The 21,125-nt window shown below is 38.0% G+C and overlaps 1 protein-coding gene and 1 long non-coding RNA gene across 4 annotated transcripts in view; one reads left to right on the forward strand and one right to left on the reverse strand.

Moving 5' to 3' along the window:
* Nucleotides 1-21,125, reverse strand: part of SPRED1 (sprouty related EVH1 domain containing 1) — a 64,360-nt gene that overhangs the window by 17,217 nt on the left and 26,018 nt on the right. Inside the window, exons 2-4 of the mRNA XM_064658484.1 lie at nucleotides 13,999-14,173; nucleotides 2,002-2,170; nucleotides 736-785 (exon numbers count right to left, since the gene is read on the reverse strand). Coding sequence (XP_064514554.1) covers nucleotides 736-785; nucleotides 2,002-2,170; nucleotides 13,999-14,173 — 394 coding nt within the window. The remainder of the gene's footprint in view (nucleotides 1-735; nucleotides 786-2,001; nucleotides 2,171-13,998; nucleotides 14,174-21,125) is intronic.
* Nucleotides 9,275-20,797, forward strand: LOC135415935 (uncharacterized). 3 transcript variants are annotated; one of them, XR_010431345.1, is made up of 4 exons: nucleotides 9,275-9,738; nucleotides 10,011-10,233; nucleotides 16,947-17,320; nucleotides 17,619-20,797. It is a non-coding gene; the product is annotated as an uncharacterized LOC135415935 (long non-coding RNA). The 3 variants fall into 3 exon arrangements; XR_010431346.1 differs by having other exon boundaries at nucleotides 17,197-17,320; XR_010431347.1 differs by having other exon boundaries at nucleotides 10,011-10,083; nucleotides 13,116-17,320.

Below are 21,125 nucleotides of genomic sequence, written 5' to 3' on the forward strand. Positions count from 1 at the left end.
ATATAGATATTCGTAATATTTGTTTATCCTGGCTTTTTAATTACATGGATTCTTGGATATTACCAGACAGTGCTACTCACCAATGTCACAGTACTTATAGTATATGATATGGTATTTGTGTCAAGCACTATAACTCTGAAGCATGGTTGGACATAAATTTTTACCTCTTAAGCCATTATGACCTATACAAATTAGTCAACTGAATTAGTCGAATTGAATAGTGCAAATAAGGATCCATAAAAACTTGAATCTCAACAAGTGATTATCTTCAGTGTGTTTTAAAAAACTGTCTGAACTTCAGCCCTTGTCTGGACTACATTCTTTTATCTCAACATCTTTTTAACTCTAACCATACAATGAAGTGTCTTATCACTGCAGAGTGAAATCTAAGAAAACAAATAGGATATGCAAGTAAAAAGATTCTTGATTCCTCTCTTTTTTCCATAAGAATATTTCAAGTTCCAATAAATTTAAAGAGGATACATAACCTGAACAGACATTCTGAACTTAAAAATTAAACTCAAGATGACTAATCATCCTATTGATTAAATAATGCCTACTTTGTTTAGGACAGACAATACTGTAAATCTTGTAGATAACTGTTCAGGAATTTATTTAATTTAACTGAATTTTGCTATTGCTCTTATTTTACTTATTCTCACTAATGAGAACAAAATCTGTTCAGTATATTTCTAAAAAAAAAAAAATGCACAATTCATTTAAAAATTTACTCACTTGAAAGCAGTCTTCTGCCACTTCAACATCATTTTGGGAGGGTGGATAACCTACACAGAAAGAAGAAAAAAAACCAAAGTAGACAAGGTTATTTTCTTTTTATTTACAGCTTACTGCTTCCAGTAGTCCATACATCTTTCAATATCCAGCTATGATGATATAAACATTCTTGTTTACCTTTTAAAACCTATTAACCAGTGTATTTCAAGTTGATTTAAGTAAGCATCATTCATTTCTACATTCTATATTTTATATACTGAGTATTCCTACCCACACTGCTCTCTCCTGTTCACACCCTTCCTGTGAAAGTATTTTCAAAGTGTCATCGGCAGTCAGAAGCAAGGGAGTATATGTTCCTTTTAATGTAGCATTTTGAAAATTAAAGGCAGATTCATTTGGTTGGCATGAATGCACACTGTGCTGTATTTTGCTATATATCAGCAGAAATTGGAACTGTAACACCCTAAGAGAGAAAATTACTCTTGTGTTCTCTAATTATCTTGATATCAACACAATTCAAAAGAAGTCATTCTGCTATGTCAAAAAGCATTTCCCTTCAGAAGTATGTTTCTCCCTTTGTTAATAGGACAAGTTAAATCCCTAACATTACTTTTTACAAGTCTGAAAGAGATGTTCTTTCAATTCAAGACACCTGTTCTCTTCCCTCCCTCTCACAACGCAGCAATACATTTATCGTATTTTCAGCTCAGAATCTAGGCTTGATGATGACATTAGTGAAGCTCTGGAAGCAGTTAGCCATATTACTATTTGAGCAAATTCTTCTACTGTTCCATAAATACCTGTCCTCAGAACTACACTGTCAGCTGTTGGTAAACAAACAACACTATTAACTGAAAGTATGTGCAGATAAAGAGAGAACTCAACAGGTTGCAAATCATTCAACTTCACAGCTTATCCTCTAAGAACAAAACAGCTGTAAAAAGCTTCTGAGAATAAGATCCAAGTGAGACAATATAACAGTGTAGCTTCCTTCACTTCTTCAGGTCTAAAAGAATGAGGCAATGCTATATTATGTAAGGATATTTCAGGAAATTACCTTATTAGTGTCTCTAAAACAATTTAAGACACTTGGATGAATGGCACTTCAGAAATACCAGAAGTGCTATTAAAAACTGTTAATACTATAGATCAATCCATGTTCTTAAATACTGTCAGCACTGATGTTACATAAAGTGCTTTGACATCTCATTTAGTAAACACTCAATATCTCTCTGCCCCACCAAGACCTTCACCTGAAATATGTACCTTGAGAAATATCCTCTACTGCTCTCCGAATACCTCTATCAAATGCTCTTGCATCAGCAGGACTCTGAAATGTGAGGCCAAACTTTTTGTCATCAATCTTCCAGTGGTAAAAAGTAGGAGTAACTTTGTTGTAAACGAGGTCTTTCTTTAGTGTGCATTCCAAGACCACCTTCCAAAGAGAACAGAAGGAAAAGATATCAGTAACCAATATATCTGAGAACAAAAGGTAGTCATACATCATAAGAGCAGATAGAAATCTCTCTTTAAATTTCTTCCTGTTAGAAGGATGTAATTTAAACTTAATTTCCTTCATGGCCAAATTATTCACTATCAGTTGCTGATAAGGTGGTAGGGATTAAAACCACTATTCGTATACTAAGTCAATCTTTCCATTTAAAAATCTCACCAATAAAAGTATATCATACCTGCAACAAGCACTTCCGTCGGTACAAACTTGGTAGATATTCAGCAAATTAAATAGGCCACATCTCCTAAAAACATTACTGTGCTGATACCAAATTTTACTGTATCTCTGGGAATTTTATTTATATACTTATTCTATAAAATTTTTGAGCACTAGACTAACTTCATGCTGTTTTCAGGCCACATCAGATTTCTCCTACTAGAAAGGCTACTGACAAGTGAAAATAAAACAAGACAATTGTTTTGAAAACTGTAACTAATAAAATCTAAATCTTCATGAATGTATTACTGCCTGCACCTAGACAATAATACATTTATGGCTCATGTTGAACTATAACAAAAATAGTAACTATGAATAATGAACAGATTTATTTGGCTATAAAATCTTTGAAGGTATACATGCACATTCAATTATGAAGCAAAGTCAGTCTTCACACAGAATCATAGAATGGTTTGGGTTGGAAGGTACCTCAAATATCACTTAGTTCCAGCTTCTCTGGACAACCTGTTCCAGTGCCTCACCACCCTCACAGTAAAGAATTTTTTCCTAATATCTAATCTAAATCTACCCTCTTTCCATTAGAAGCCATTCCCACTTGTCGATGCTCTTGTAAATAGTCTCTCTCCATCTTCTTTGTTGTCTTCCTTTGTGTATCAAAAGGCCTCATCATTTCCCCACTTTAAGTAGTCTGGTTTTAAAAATATATTTGCATATTTACTTTACTGGCAAAAATTATTTTAAGCAACACTGTTACACTCTGAGTGTTTCTTGACTTTAAAAAATCAAATGTGAACAATAAAGTATGGAGAGAGATGCGCTGATCTGCTCTTGTAGCGCTAGGTAGGTATAATAAAGCTTGCAAAAAGACAACCTATCTCTGTATTACTATTTGATGCTGAAAACCTACACTGACAGATGAATGAGAAATTTTAGTATTCTATCATTTCAACATTAATGTACTTTCAGAACTTTAATGTTTAGTTTTGTTACATATGCAGCTTTTTGAGAAAAAATACAAAATTCCTCACAGGACGTGCTAAAATTAATTTAATTATAAATATAACTGAGAAAAAAACCCTCACATTTTAAAAAAATATGTCTGTACTCAGGTTACTCTTTCATATTCCTTATGTTCCTCCTCTCCTTTCATATCTAATTATTACATAGACAAATAGGGTTTTTCTTTTGCTCTTTATTATTTATTCTCCCTAGACCACACCAGTAATCATTGACTGCTGACTTTTACCTGTCTCTAGAAGGATGACGGTCTTTCTGAACATATAAACTCTTTCAGCATTAAAATAATTTTTGTTACTCCACTTGGAATTCCCTAAATGGTCAACAATATGTAGGTAAAACTGCCTATAAGAAAACATAAAAAGGAATCTAACTATTTGCTGTAGGTGTGTAGGAAAAGGTGCTGCAGAAAGAAAAATGTCATGCTGCAGTTCTAAGGTGTGTTAAATGACCGTTCTTTGTTCCTTTGGATGATCTTAAACTTGCTTCTTCCTTAAAGGAGGAGTTAAAAATGAAGATTGCTCATATCAGTGCCTTTTCTAGGTCTGTGAGCTCTTTTGTGGGATGTCTAATACATTAACACCAACTGCTTTCATGCTATATTTTGTGTGCACTTTCATCCAAAACATCAACAAAAAGTACTGCAAGCCTGATTTTACAGCACCTCAATGAACATCTGGTCCCAAAGGAATTAATCTAGATTAGTTTATCCTGAAAATTCATACCTGGTGACAATTTTACCACTAGAGATAAATAACTGGATTAAAATAGTAGAAGTTATGATTTCCAAAGATACCCAAACCAAACCAGAAAACCCCCAAACTGACTCCCTCCAACCCAAAAAACAACACTGGTACCACACCCCCCCCATCTCCAGCCCCCACAACATTTTATATGACAAGATATCATTAACAAAACAAGCAAACATCCTATCCAACATTAATTGTTTTCAACTTAAGGAAATAACAAATCTGATGGGATAACGTGGGGAATAGGGTCTGAAAAAAAACAGACCTTTGCAGAGAACAGAGCAACTCATTAGAGGATTAGTCCAAAAACTACCATTTCAACTGCCGTGACAGGTAGCAGCCAATCAGATGCTGTGGCTGCAGTTTTTACCTTATAATGTATGTTTGTCTGTTGTTCTGTTGGTGTTGGGTTATAAAAGGGGCTACGACCCCAATAAACTTGTCTCAGCTTCACCCCCGAGTCCATGCCTCAATACACCACAAAATGGCACCCAATGTGAGGCATGAAAGAAAGTAGCTGTTTCTCTGGTGGTGTAGCTCAGCTGAACACAAGAAAAAAGCGCTGAAAGGAAGCAACGAAAAAGAGCTCTTAATTATCTTACGCTGGACGATAAGGTAAGCAGCTGAGAACGAAATGGGAACTCCTTTCATTAAACAGCAAGAAGCTGTATTGCAAGCCCTTGCTGAAATCCTTAAAAAATATGGGAAAACAGTAAAGGAAGAAAGTTTAGAACGTCTCTTGTTGTGGACATCGAAAGCCAATCCCATGTTAAATAACAAACTCTGGGCAACCTCTTTATTAACAACATGGAGAGTAGCTTTTAAGACTCTGCAAGCTCATGCCAGCTCCAGAGAGGAGCTGCAGAAGCAGAAGGAGCAGTGAAAGCCTGGAAAGGAGTATTAGGCAAGCATGGCATTGGAAACTGCAACGATAATGGTTGCCTTCTGCCAGAATTCTGTGCAGAGCAGCAGCTCACCATCACCAACACGATCTTTCAGCAGAAAAATAGTCTGAAGACAACCTGGATGCATCCTAGATCCAAGCATTGGCACCTCACTGATTATGTCTTGGTACGACAGAGATGTTTGCGATGTTCATCATACCTGCGTGATGCCTAGTGCAGAATGCCAAACAGACCATCGACTTGTGCGCTGTAAACTTAACTTCAACCTTAAGTTCAAACCAAAAAGGGGTGGTATTCCAAGAAGGAGACTCCAAGTTAACGGTCTTCAATCAGCCACAAGGAGAGACAGCTTTCAGGCAAACCTTCAAATTAGGCTCAAAGATCATTCCATAGATTCCTCTCCTGAAACACTTTGGCAATATATGCAAATAGCATCCTGCAGTCCTCTGAAGAATCCTTAGGGTTCTCCTTCAAGACGAACAAGGACTGGTTTGATGAAAACAATCAAGAGATCCAGGAATAGTTGAGGAAGAAGAGAACTGCTCACCAAGCACACCTTGCACCGCCATCCTGCCATGTAAGAAAAGCAGCCTTTTGTCTTGCATGCAGCAAGCTCCAACAGAAACTTTGTGACATCCAGCACAAGTGGTAGATCAATCTAGCTGAAAAACCTCAATTATGCGCAGATACAGGTGATCACAGAGGATTCTATGAGGCCTCGAAAACAGCATACGGGCCTACATACCAGGTCCAAAGCCCTCTACTCAGCGCATACGGTCAGGTGCTTTGCACACATAAAATCTCCATTCTGAATCGTTGGTCTGAACACTTTCAGACTCTTTTCAGTACTAGCCATGTAATGCAAGACTCAGCAATTCAGTGCATTACACAGCAACCGGTGACGAATGAATTGGACATTGTCCCTACTATGGGAGAAACTCTTAAGGCCATACAGCAGGTGAAAACTGGCAAGGCAGCTGGAGTTGATCGAATTCCACCTTAAGTCTGGAAACATGGGGGCCATGCAGTCCATACTAAATTTCACAAGTTTGTGGTGTGCTGTTGGGAACTAGGCGAATTACCATCAGACCTACGTGATGCAGTCATCATCACTTTGTATAAGAAGAAAGGTATTCAATCAGACTGTTCAAATTACCGTGGTATTACTCTGCTCTCCATTGCTGGCAAAATCCTGGCAAGAATACTCTTGAACAGACTAATACCCGCTATAGCAGAAGAACTTCTACCTGAAAGCCAATGTGGTTTCAGAGCCAACAGGAGTACCACAGACATGGTATTTGTTCTCAGACAACTGCAAGAGAAGTGCAGGGAACAGAACAAAGGTCTCTATGTAACCTTTGTTGATCTCACCAAGGCTTTCAAAACTGTGAGCAGAAAAGGTCTATGGCAGATTTTGGAATATTTAGGATGTCCCCCCAAGTTCCTTAAAATGATCATCTTACTTCATGAGGATCAGTGCGGCCAAGTCACTTATGGCAACGCGTTAATTACCAGATTGCTTCACTTTTACATATCTCTAACAGGCACACCGTGACCAGCAAAACAAAGAAAACCCAACAACACCCCCCCAACTCCGCTTCCAAAAAAAAAAAGAAAAAAAAAAAGGTGGGGAGGAGGGAAAAGAAGCAAGCAGCTGACTGCAGCGAAGCACAGATAACCTTGCAGTTTTTAACAACTACTTCAAGTCCTTCTTTAAATAAGTGATGTTGTCTTATAATGTAAACCAATTCAAGAGTATTTGTAGCAGTTTTTCAAAAACAATTACAAGTTTTCCTTAGTAATGCCTAATTGCTTTGAGAACAGGGAATGTATGTATTATCTCCAACCCATAGAAATGTTATAATTTGCAGTTAGTCAAACTTTAATGATAAACATTAAGATCTACTTCTTCCTTGTTGTTTAATAACAAATTCACATTTTTGTTCTTTATTATTAATTTAGAAATCACACACAGAAGGCACTCAAAAGGCGAATATTCCTCGAGGGGGATATTCAGGGCTGAACCCCCCCACAGGTTCCCAAAGTTATCACAGCTGGAATAGATAACTTTGGTCCCCAAGATGAAAGACTCTTGGGTCAACCACTCACTCATATACCCCATAGCCTTAAGCTATATAAGGGGTATACGTGGTGGAACGGTCTCCTGACACAACCAAGGACCAGCCTAGCTGATCAGGATGCATCAGTAACCAGGGTTGAGGCTGCCCTAACTGGCTCGGGTTGAGCACCCACACATGCTCGGGTTGGAAGTCTCCCTAACAGGCTCGGGTAGAGTCACCCAAACAGACTCAAGTAAAATTTAATTTGGAGATTTCTCTTTTTATAATAGGAACATAAATTTTAAAGTTACCTGATTTCCCAAGTTCAATAAAAATCGTCTTTCTCATTTTTATATCAACTTTTACCCCAGGTTCAACTAAAAAAATCTTCATTGTTAAATCCCATGAAAATTACAAATGTTGTCTTTATTATAAATAAGAAAGGGTGAGATGCCAGGGTTTGGAAGTTGTTAACTCACTTGTCTACCATTGGTTTCTGTGTTGCCATAGTTATTATATTGTCTCCTTGCATTGGCTAGCCAAATGGCCAATCCTATCCTTCGCCCAGCAGCTCTTATAAGCTGTGGGAAATTTGAATAAAGTCTCTTCTTCGCTGCTGGATTCCCTGTGTGCTACGTGGTCTCTGTCTCCTGGCTTAAGTACCTCCACCGCCTGTCCCTGCCACGAGGGACGGGCGGCGGGGGGGTGATTCCAGCCCTGAAAACCTTGACGGAGTGGCCGGCAGTGACCCCCCAGAAACCCCTCAAACTGCAACACTTAAAATGATCATCTTACTTCATGAGGATCAGCGCGGCCAAGTCAGTTATGGCAACGCACTTTCTGAGCCCTTTCTAATAACCAATGGTGGGAAACAAGGCTGTGTTCTTGCCCCAACCCTATTCACAATCTTTTTCAGCATGATGCTCCAAAGGGCCACGGCAGACCTCAATGATGAAGATGGTATTTACATTCAGTATCATACTGATGGAAACCTATTCAACCTAAGGTGACTGAAGGCCCAGACTAAGACCTTAAACCATCTTGTCCGGGAGCTGCTTTATGCTGATGACACCGCCCTCGTCGCCCACACAGAAGTAGTTCCGCAGCATTTAACATCCTGCTTTGCTGAGGCTGCTGAGCTTTTGGGGCTGGAAGTCAGCTTAAAGAAGACAGAAGTTTTCTATCAACCTGCACCTCAGGAAGTCTTCTGTCATCCCCATATCACCATTGGCCAATCAGAGCTCAAATCAGTCCAGCAGTTTAATTACCTAGGTAGCCTCATCTCCTTGGATGGTAAGATTGACGGAGAGATAGACAACAGGTTAGCAAAGGCATACAGAGTCTGGTGAAATAAACACTTGAAGAAAAGTACAAAGATCAGTGTTTACAGAGCCATTGTGCTGTCCGCTCTTTTATATGGATCCGAATCATGGGTCATCTACCGCCACCACCTGCATCTCCTAGAACGCTTCCATCAATGCTGCCTCCGTACAATCCTAAACATCCACTGGTCAGATTATGTGACCAATACATCTGTTCTAGAACAAGCAGCAATCACAAGTATTGAGGCCATGTTGCTGAGAACACAGCTGCAATGGGCAGGGCACGTCTCAAAGATGAAAGATCACCGCTTCCCTAAGATCTTGCTTTATGGTGAACTTGCCACCAGCTGCCGCAAGAGAGGAGCCCCGAAGAGAAGATACAAGGACTCCCTGAAACAACATCTCAGCCTTGGCCATATTGATCAACATAACTGGTCTACTCTGGCCTCCAATCGGGAAGCCTGGAGACACACCATATATAACGCTGCTGCTTCTTTTGAGAAAACACACAGGATCACTCACGAGGAGAAAAGACAACACAGAAAGAATCATGTCTTGCTGATACCATCCAAGGAATCTTTCTGCTGTGCCTTTTGTAACCGGACTTGTCTATCTCGTATTGGCCTCTTTAGTCACCAGCACGCTTGTAGCAAATGTGGGTAGAGTCCTTCCCAAATCTTCGTTTGCGAAGCCTAGCCATGATGATGACTACATGTACTGAAATGTTTACAATGTTTACAATGTTTACAATTGAACAAGTTTTCTTAAAAAATAATAAAAAACGGGGATTTGTGGGAAACAGGGCCTGGAAAAAACCCAGATCGTGGCAGAGAACAGAGTAACTCATTACAGGAGTGAGCTGTAACTCCAAAACCTGCCGTTTCCACTGCCGTGACAGCTAGCAGCCAATCAGATGCTGCAGTCACAGTTTTTACCTTATAAGGTATGTTTGTCTGTTGGTGTTGGGTTATAAAAGGGGCTACGACCCCAACAAACTTGTCTCAGCTTCACCCCCCTGAGTCTGTGCCTCAATACACCACAGGATGACAGTGATTTTTCACATCTAAAGCTGCATGAAGTTAACACAATAGATATAAGTGAAAGGGCACGGAAAAGGGAAAAATTTGTTGCACCAAAATTGTAATTGACATAAAAATTGACATGTTATCAGATAGAAGAATCCATATAAGCAAGACTTCATACCTCCCTCAGCTGAGAAAAACCTCAAAAACTGTAGGTCAAACATCAAGATGATCTAAGGTCTGTATTACAGTTCATCAAAATCAATCTTTTCTCAAACTTTAAAGCCAATTTAAAAAGTAATTTAAAAAGTAAAACAATTAAGTTTTTAAACAGCAGATTTTTAGACAAGAATGGTATTTATATTTAGTTTTAGCTTTGTATCTCTCCCTTTACACAACTACCTGTTCTTCAAAGGAAAGATTTTAAACTTTGTCATTCCTGACTTATGATCCAAAAGATACTAGTACTTTTTTTTTTTCTCTCCTTCGGTAAAAACTTGCATGGCAAAGGACTGGAGCAGAAAATACAAGTCTACCAGACTTTTCATTCAGGAATGTAAAATTCACCAAAGCCTAAAAACCTGTAAGTTTGAGCCCAACGTATGTTTAACACTAGTGCTATTAAGATAGAAGAGAGCCACTGTAAACACAGTAAGTGAGAGCAGGAGACCTGACAAGGTTGAGATGGAGTGCAATTGTTCCAAGCAGACTGGCTGGAACCAGATCTAGGAAGGTGAGTACAATAAAGTAGGAAATGTGTAATTATGTAAATAAAGGCTTCACGAAATACCCTTACATTTCAACACGGATCTAAACAACCTGATCAAATTAGCAGGGAACATTCTTTCTCATTAATTAATGCAATGGTGCCACCACTTTGATTTTCTTCCCAGATAACTAAGATGCTTTTTGTGAATGCCACGAGATGTTTTAAATAGCTCTGTACTGCACAAAAATTTTGGACGTTCTACATGTAGTCTGAAGCTCGTTCACAAAAGGGCTCATAGCAACCTAACTCTCAGGTATATAAAGAAACAATGGGAATCCTCTCCAACAAGGAACTTCAATATTTTGAAGTTCAGTCCAGAAGTCTTTCATTTATACAGCTGACTTACAGACAGAGATCTACACTTCTAATTAAATGCCTGCATAGCCTATAAAATATATGGAAATATCTGGCACACTGGAATGGAACTGCAGTGTAGTGTCAGAAGCAGCACCTGGAGAAGCAGGAACTAAAGCTAGTTCATTCCTTTTCAGCACAAGCATTCAAAAGGTATCTGGAAAATACGTCCATCAAATACCTCACCTGTGGATTTCAAGTTGCTTTGGAATGAATTCCACCTTTCTATTGACACATAGGTTAAACAGTTACACTGGCATTATGATTCCCATGTATCTTAGGTAAAAGCCTGAATTCCATTTGCTCTGTAACCTCAGGTATTTCAAAACCTATGCTTCCCTGTGTCCCAGAAAAGTGCTCCAAGTTCCACACTCTAGGTTTTCCAGTTCCCAAAAGAAAAGACTTACTGGCTAGAGGAAATCAAAATATAATCTAGTTTGGAAGATATTTTAACAATGTACAATGTGACTTGGGGGGAACTTCATTTGTAAAGATGACTTTCTTTTATAATACACATAAGTATTTTCAGAAACAGCTGTATGTACCTTGCAAAGAAGTGAGTGAACTGAAAACCATGGCCCAGGTGACTAAGCTGTAATGACTTCTAGTTATTACAATAGATTAAACATTCCTGAATGTTTAAGTGTTCTAAGTCTGAATAACTGATGTGTTCAAAATGGTTTAGGAAGTTGTTTAAAAAAAAAATATTGTTACTTTCTCTTCACAAATACAATGGCAGAGCAACCAACTAAACAGTGATATGATAACTTCGAAGATTATTCAGGCATACAGGTTTACCAAGGGCATTCTAAAATGAGATTAGAGTGATAATGGAGCACAGAAACAGCAGATTCAGTATAACAGTTCTTCAAAATCTCAAGGTGATCACAGTATTTGGTCTCTAATCCATAGCAAATACAATAACAACTTCCATTTTTATTTTATTTTTAAATAAAAAATAAAATGTATCATTATTATGAAATATAATAGCCAACTGTCAATTCTATTTGGACTAAAAACTCAATTGTTTGGCTTTATTAAGGAAAAGGTTAAAAAATGTGCTTTCACAGTGACTCCACAGGAATATCCTAAGAACAAATGTAAAACCATTAACTATACTGAAAGCATAAGGATCAGAACAATTCTAGAATCAGTGACTAGATCCCTGTCCAACAGAATTTGTCTTTCAGTCCCTGCTACCTACCACCCTTCTGAATAAGCCTCCCGACCTAAAGATGACCTTGCATATCTTGGTGTAGGATCTTGTTTCTTTTATGTTGAGAGAGGTCTTGTTGCATAACATACAACTTTGTTGTTAATTCATTACACATTAGCTGTTGCTTATAAGCACATTATCTGATGTCTGTGGAAATATGTGTACACATAGTGTCCTTTTACTCAGTTATCAAAGAATCTCTCGCTCTCCAGTATTCTTCCCCACACACTAAATCTGTATTTGTTAGTTCTCTGAGCTTTTTATTCACTATACACTGGAGAGATCTTCTTCCTAGCTTCATTTCTTCTATCTTCTATCCTGTGTTTTTGAGGGGCTGATTTCTAACAGCAACTTCCTGAAACTGCAGCAAGATCACAATCTGCCCTGACAGACTACCAGAGGTCACATTTGGGGGCAAGCAGAGGGAGGACAGATGGACACAGGATGGAACACACAAAAAACAAACTGTTCAAGACCCAAACCAAAACAAACTGTTCAAGACAATAAAGTTTTGGAAAATGTATTCACGCTAACATGAACTTGATTTTGGACAGGAAGAGGAGCAGAAACATTTAAAACCTTCTACCAGAAGTGGAAACAAAACAAGGCTTGCTCAGGGGAAACAGCAGAGTGCAAACAGATCAGGACACTGATTGCTTGACATTTTCATATGCATGCAGGCGAAACATTAAACCAGCCTTCAGTTCTGAGCATTTTATTACCCTCAAATTCTTAAGGCAAGCTGTGAATGTTCCAAGTATTAAGAATTAAAAGAAAATTATCAAGTATCTCTAAATGTAATTAGGCTTCTCAAAAAACAGCCTCAATAAGGCTAAAAAAAAAGTTCTAAGGGGAACTACTGCAAAGTGAGGAAGGAACTGCAGGTGCACATAGCTGTGCGGGAACACAGGGTACTCTGCTAATAGCACTACGCCTCGCTGAAACAACTGAGTCAGCAGAATTTCTATTTATATGCTCTCTTCCTACAATAGTCACAGTCAAGGCAGGAAACTCAGCAGTCCTGCTTCAAGGGAGAAACTGGTGTGCTTGAGAAAGGATAAGCAATATGGTGAAAGGTAATTCTACCTTTTAAGCTAATACAGGAGTCAAAATCCATTGGTAGAAAACAATTAGTTCTTGATGAAAGTCATTAAGATGGAGCTTTTGTGCCTTCTCTATGTCTCTTTGTTTCCACAATAAGACAGCCTCATTCAGAAACCTATTTGGTACACAAGTATCCAAGCAATTCTTAGTAAGCCCATTTTGTCTTCCATAGGTCTGCATGTGGAAATGGCTCAGATCCTACACCAGTTTTCCTTTCGTGAGGCTGATATTCATGATGCTACTTAAGATACATTTATTAGTGGGATTTTATTTTAGGTAGCTGAGGAATGAATACTGTCTGTGTGTTCACCAAAACAGAGTAATTCTTGGACCTGTTTGCTTAAGCTCTCTTACAATACAAAGTTGTTCTCATGTCAAATGGCTACTTTCTGTCATAGTCAAATTCCACAACTAGCCAAACCATTACTGAGGAATTCGTTCTGATTTCATGTTCTTAAGAAATTATCTCATTTCCAAAACTCATATTAAATGTAGTATCACTGGTATATAAACAAGATAACAAGACTTAACACTCCACTGGAAAAAAAAACACCAAAATGTTTCCCCAAATGAGTGGAAATCTGCAATGAAAAAAATATGTAAAGTTTCTAAAAGATCAATGTGCTTAATTCTAAAAAAGCATGGCGTTACACCTAAAACAAACAATTGGCTCTTTAGGTATATAATCACTGACACAAAAAAGCTCATCAACAGCATTAGTCTGAGACTATAAATTTACTTTCTAGTCTACAGGTAACAATAAGCAAGCATCTATACTTATGTCCCATGTAGTTTTAATATCACAGAATACGCTGAGTTGTAAGGGACCATGTCCAGCCCTTAGCCCTACACAGGACCATCCCGAGGAGTCACACCATGTGCCTGAGAGTATCATCCAAAAGCTTTTTGAACTCTGTCAGGCTTGGTGCTGTGACCACTTCCCTGGGCAGCCTGTTCCAGTGCCCAACCACCCTCTTGGATGAAGAACCTTTTTCTAATATTCACCCTAAACCTCCCCTGACAACTATGATCATTAAATGGATGCAAATTGTTACCGTTTTATCCCTGAGTCGTTCTCCATGGATAAGAAAATCAGCACAGCTATTCTCTTCCTGGGGAATGACTTTGAAGACTGTGACACAGCTTAGTCCACCCCCTCCAAGTGGTAACCATCCACCACTTGAGTCATCCCGGGTCATCACCACAGCTCGCACTCGTGCATAACTATTACTGAAAGAGATGCAAAAGAAGAAATTAGTTTTTCAAAAACAGAAAACAGCAAAGTCTAGTTAAAAACAAAACAAAACAACAAACCCATAACCAAGGTCACAATAATTAACACTGTCTTTCCACAACTGTCATTCTAGAAGAAACCCATAGACCACACTCTAAAAAATGTTTCTCTGTACTTTTATGACTTCATTAGGACTTTTTGGAGCTTACATGTAATTTCTTGTAAAGAAACTAAACCAGAGAATATAGTTCCCAAGTCAAAACTGATATCCTTCTAAAAACTTCACAGTCAGTAATCTAGCTAGAGGGTCAGGAAGAGAGTAAGAATCAACTCCCGATTTATTTTAGACTAATCATGAAGCCAGTCAGTCACCATGAAATTGCATAGAAAAGAGAACAAGAAAGCAGAAAGAGGTCAGGCCTTCTGTCACTGAAATCTAAACACGAACAGGCTTCTAGCCAGAAAACCCTGCTTCCCTTCATCCATCCCTCCTCCCCACACACATAACCTGTCCTTTGCAAGGGTAGGTTGGGACATGCACATTGTGGGGTTCAACAACGGAACCAGTTACAGATACTTAAAATCACTATTTGCAGTATCTACTAGCTGGTTCTCTCCTGTAGTGAAAGCATTTCACAACTGAACAGCTTTTTCCCATCATTTAACATTTTTATAAAACACACAAATGATTATCATGTCATTACTTAGGAGCCAAATCGCTTTTTCAGAAAGGAAAAAGAGGTTTTGGTGATCTCTCTCTCCTTTTATTTATTCCTTTTAAATTAAATAACAAGTTTTAATTTTGATTATGAATTTGCCAGTGTATCAGTTGGAAAACCCCATGGTTTACCAAGGATGTATGTAAGATCCTATATTCGAAATATGGTTTACTGCATGAATGTAACAGTTGATGAATGAATATTCAAACACCTTAAATATGATTCATGTTATCTTTTGCAACATATTCTGGATTGAGGGTTTAAGTACTTATGCCAGCTGGCATTAGTGATGTCAAATTTAAGGGCTGAAAAGGAAATATTAGAAGAGGACAAAGTTATTCTTTCTGTACAAAATTACTTGTGATAAAACCATTCACCAAGCTACTGTACTTTTAAAAGATCACTGCTTTATTTTTTTCCCCCAGCTATACTAAAATAACCAAGGTAGGCTTTTTTCTGTAATTAATATATTACATTCTCACACACACATATGATTCACACATATGATTCATCTGTGTGTGTATATATATATGTGCATATAAAAAGGAATTCTGCTGCAAGCATCTAAGCTTAAATACATAATGGTTTGCAAAACGGAAAATAAAACAAGATTATAAATCTTTAGCTTACAGGCAGCTGAATTTGTTAATAGATTTTGTTTGCCCCCTCCAAGCAAATCCCAGCCCCCTCCTCTCTCTAAAAATCACAGTTAAAATGACAGTTCAGTCAGTGTTTCTCACCATTTCTGTACCAACTTCAGTAACTACTCAAACACAGCAGACAAATATCATGAAGAAAAATCCAATCCTTCTTTGTATGCATCTATCGCAATTCTAATATCGGTGAAAATGGCTACATCTTGATGCTTAATACTGCTACTGAAAGTTGAATCATTCATTCATTGGTCTCTATCACCCTATTCAATACAGGTTCAAATTGTAGTTGTACACTTCAGACACAGGTAGTCTTTCGTCTCATTTCTCTCAGAAGAGCCTCTTCTGACAGAAACTGAGGACACCAGGACTTTTCTCTGAAAAAGTAAGAAACAGGATGCACCAACTGGTTAAGCCTACACACTGTTTTTGCTATTGTCCATTTAAGTGAAACACAAATTTAGCTCTGAAGTTATTAATTCTATAAATTTGGTTGTAAATCTGAATATTAGAGCTTTCTTTTGTATATCAACAGACTGCAGCAAGAGTTCAGTTAAACATTATTTAGGGATATCACAGAACTTCCCTTAGGCTACATAAGAAAACTTAAACTATAACATATTAATTTTACCTAAAATGAAACTTTACACTCCACATTAATTTTCTTTCCAAGAATTGCTAAGAAGATGTAAAGATGGAGGTTTCTTTATCATACCCTGTCAGTGTTGGGGTTTCCCCCCCTCCCTATAATGAGATGTCTAGTCTAATTAACAATCTTGTGTTTTGCTTCCCATATATTCCAAGTGGTTTTAAACATTTATGCTTTCAAATATTTTGGAAATGGCTACCAAATCCACTGCATTAGTGCAAGAGCCAAAATAAAATTACCCAACAGGTAATATTTAATGAATAACCTCTTAAATTGAAATAGTTTTTCCATACAACCTCCCCGTAAATTAAATAGATAAATTCATTACTTTACTTGCAACAATGCCAAAGACTACAAAGAGATTTTTTAGTTTTTTAGTTTCTGTTGGTGGCTGTTTTTTAACATTATTTTTTATATTTGAATGGAACTCACAATTGGTAACAAATGCTATTTTTAGTGACAATACAACTGGTTTGCAATTAGCCAAAATGCAGTGGCAGGACTTACAAATGATTTCCATTTCCAAAATCCTCTGTAAACAAAACAGCATCTGCCCGTCTCAGTACTGGTGTCACCAAAAGCACTCAGATGTCTTTTATCTGTAAATACTATAACCCCACCTACTCCTGGGAACTTCAGAACAAATTGCTGAACTGCTGGTCTAGCTTAGCTGTGGGAAAAAGGGCAGACAAGGCTCCAGTGTTTTGCTAACACAGTCTAACGTTTTTACTTCCTCCTGCATGTTTAGTAGCTCTATCAGGAATACCTGAACAAAAGAAAAACCAAAAAAACAGGGCAATCAGTTGAGCATTGCTCTTATGAAGCCTTTTACCGGAGCTACCACGAACATGAGAAATGGAGCATGAAGAGCAGCACGCAACTGCAGGCCCAAACCTAGTGTACTGCAGCCAGCTTTTCCTGAGACTCCCTGATTTTGCTTGTGGTCACTTGCTCTTGAGGCAGAGCAAGGTTTACAGGAAATGGTATTCTGGCCACAGGAGCATGCTGCTTCCCAAAAGTCAGTGCTGAGCACCAGCGAAAAGTGGGGACAAGAATATCGTCCAAGATCAGTTCCTAACAACAAAGGAAACAGATCTTCTCTCTCATGTCCGAATGCCTCAGGTAAGGACGTAAGAGTACAGTATTCTTCTGTGATTACAGGAAGTTATAAATCAAGATAAAGGAGAAAAAGAAAAAAAAAAAGGTTATCTACAGTGTTTTTCCCCCTAGTAGTTAAGACTTACTGAACAGTACAGCATATGTTTGAATGCTAAACCTATTAAAACTTAAATAAGGCAATTTGAAGATAGCATACACATAGATAATGTGTATAATATTGTATATATATTGTATATTGTATATATCTTATAAATGAAAATCCAGTCCTTGCCTGCCATCAAGTTGCAAATTTTTTTTTTAGTACTATAAAGCTCCTATCGTTACCATCAAGAAACCTGGATGTGCAAGTGGAATTCTAAACTGAACCATAGGAGAAAATGACCCTCTTAGATTTGGTAAAAATATGGTTTCTTTCAAAGCTGGAAAGCAGATTTGCAGAAAAGGACCTCAACCTTCATACGGATACCAAGCTGAACATAAGCCAAAAACATGCCCTGGGGACAAAGGAGGCCAACAATATCCCAGCTGCATTAGAAGTGTTGCCAGCAGGTCTCAGGAGGTGATCCTGCCCCTCTTCTCAGCACTAGTGAGGCCAGATCTGGAGAGCTGTGTCCAGTGTTGGGCTCCCAAATAATGAAAAACATGGAGACCTTGGAGTGGGTCCAGCAGAGTGCAACAAAAATGATTAAGGGACTGAAGCATCTGTCATATGAGGGAAAGCTGAGGGAGCTGAGGCTGCTCAGCCTCAAGAAGAAAAGACTCCTGGGTATCTTACCAGTGTATACAAATACCTGAAGGGAGGGTGCAAAGAGGATGGAGACAGGCTCTTTTCAGAGGTGCCCAGTCAGAGGACCAGAGGCAATGGGCACAAACTGAAACACAGGAGGTTCCATTTGAACATCAGCAACCACTTTTTCACTGTGAGGATGCCTGAGCACTGGCCAGGTTGTCCAGAGAAGTTGTGGTGTCTCCATACTTGGAGAGTTTCAAAAGATATCTGGACACAGTCCTGGGTGATCTGCTTTAGGAGGCCCTTCCTTGAGCAGCAGGTGTGGACAAGATGAACTCCAGAGGTGCCTTCCAAGCTCAATTATTCTTTTTTTTTTTTTTTAATTTAATATCATATTTCAAAGCACAGCAATTTCAATAAAATACAATTTCATAAATATAACCAATATGGGTTAATTTATGAGAATTCATGATACTTCGAAGCAAGAGTTGTCACTGCGCACAACTGCTATTTAAACACTTCTGACAAGGGGGAAAAAAAAAGGTGTTCTGAAAAATCGTGACACACTCTGCTATGAGATTACACTATCTTTGCTGGCATGCAAGTAACAGCTCCAGGCTGATCTGCAAATGTGAAACGGTCATGGATCAAGGTTCTTTACCTTTGACTGGCACTTTACACACGTACTTTAACCCTTCCAACTTCTGGTGCAATATCCTTCTGTGTTTGTAGCCTTACCCAAAGAGCATACATGAATCACACTTGGCTTTTTATGGTTCTTATTATCCAAAAAGCTTGGCAGAAGATTTTATGATTCTCAGCTAGAGAAGTGCTCAGGAGTACATAATACCAAACCATTTAGCTAAAGTCTGTTTTACTTGCAGATAGCCTTTTTTGAGTATTGTCTCAATTTAGAAAAACAAAATAATGTCACCGGTATCACATGAGTGTATGGGTGCACCGCTGATGTTATAAACCCCTTGTTACTAAAGGTTTAGAGAATGAGTGCCACCAGCACAAAACATTAATGACTTGGCTAAAGCAAAAGAGATGCAAATATAACACAAGTACTAAAGAAGACATATTTTACATCAAGAAAACATATGACAGCGCATATTTTTTAACAAAGAGGAAATTGCTGTAATAGCAGCTACATGAGGCTCTGCCTAACGTGACTATTACCTTTCTCCTCTCAAAATTATCCCAGCAAATCAGAGTATACACCAAACTCTTACACTGGTAGAACTCAAAACTTGGCAGATTTTCTCCTTTAAAAAAAGAGGCAAAAGGTACTCTTCAGAGTAAACAGCAACCATACATGGCCACTATGCCTAGGAAGTTTATTTCTGTGAGGAGTTTAGCAAGCAAAGACATGTATTTCCAGGGAGAATTACATACAAGTGCTGTTACATTTAGGATATTGGTACCTACACTGATCTACTGAAGAGCTTTGGATTTTGCCAAAAAACCTGAATGAAGCACTACTGCTCAAACAAAAAAAAAACAACACAAAAACGAAAATAACAACAACAACAACAAAAAATCTTACAGGAACCTGAAGTACCAAGCAAAATGGCTTGAAACCAAAATCATAAAAGGGAAAAGCTACATGGGAAACTGTATTACATAAGGAGGGGATAACTGGTATCCTGAAAGAGGCCTGAAGTACATGATTACAATTATTATTTAGCAGAAGAGGCTTATTAAATAAGGGATTAGACAGTGTACCTACAATTCAAAAGGGAAAATGAGATACAAATGAACAAGTGTCCAGAACAGGAAACTGTCAAAACAGTATTGCTCTCATGAAGTATTCTCTTGGACACAACATCAGAATTAAAAAAAAAAATAATTAAAAAATAGGAATGGAGTTCTAATGCTCCTGTTTTAATACAGACAATTTAAGATTTGTGACCATGTAAAGTAATCAATGCTGCAAGGAAGAATGGCTACTGCTGTAAGCACTTTTGCAAAGCACAAGAGCACATGAAGAATGGAGAAGCTGTTAAGATGATCTGAAAACCATCAAAATTACATAAAAAGTAGGTATTTGACATTTCTGTGAACAACATTTTAGCTCTGCTCCCCAGCATCTTTTCTTGTTTAATAATTGTGGCTAGTTTCTGTTAGTTCTGTATGTTATCGATGAGCGCGTGTTAAATGAAGTAATATTTTAGCAGACTAAAGATGACAACACATATTTGGATTCCATCTCTTTTAAAGAAACTGCAGTTTTCCTAATAGAATGGATTCTGTAACACCATCTGGTGTTACAGAAAATGGCATCTGATATAAAATACAAAATCAAATAAAAAACCCAAACAAACTTATTTTTCTTTCTACCCTTCCCCACAGAAGTTAAAAAGAATCAAAGTAACATTTAAAGATTGGTCTACAGGTTTTGGACATGTATAGCAGAACTACATAAATAGCATACTTCCCACAGCTGCTTGCTTTACAACAGAGGACTGCTGATACGAAGGACTCCTGGATTAAATTCCATCCAATTTCAGACAGATAACTTATACATAATTTGAGTGGTCAGATCCTGGTACTCCTGTGCCCCCCAAGTTTAATGGGCTTCCTCCAGAAAACCCTGATTTTGTCTCATTTTTAAAAGCTGACAGCCATAACTTTCTTACCAAGCTCTTGGATACTGATGCCATGTATTAATTTTGATTTGCTTACCATGGAAACACATAGACAAAGATGAAAGAGCCCACAAATAAAACAAGAGAAAGAGGTTAAAAGGCTTAGGATTTTTTTTTTTTAGATAAGTTAACATTTCTTTCCAACCTTGCAAAAACAAAGGAATGTCTAAAGAATCCATGGAAGACGAGCTTTTCATTTTCTCCAGTTCTTCAGCAAACTTAAGACAAGCACAAGTCTGCAGCCTAAGGCAGATTCCACTGCAACTAAGACAACTTGACACTTCCAGTAAATGTCGTCAGACAACATCCATCCAGCTTAGAAAGAATTTTTTTTAAATGAAGCTTACAGATTCAGTTGTGCTTTTTATTTTCCTGGGAACAGCAGTGATTACTACAGTTTAGAATAACATAAATTATGGAAAGTTTT

Source organism: Pseudopipra pipra, chromosome 6 (genome assembly GCF_036250125.1).
Source record: "Pseudopipra pipra isolate bDixPip1 chromosome 6, bDixPip1.hap1, whole genome shotgun sequence".
Lineage (NCBI taxonomy): Eukaryota > Metazoa > Chordata > Aves > Passeriformes > Pipridae > Pseudopipra > Pseudopipra pipra.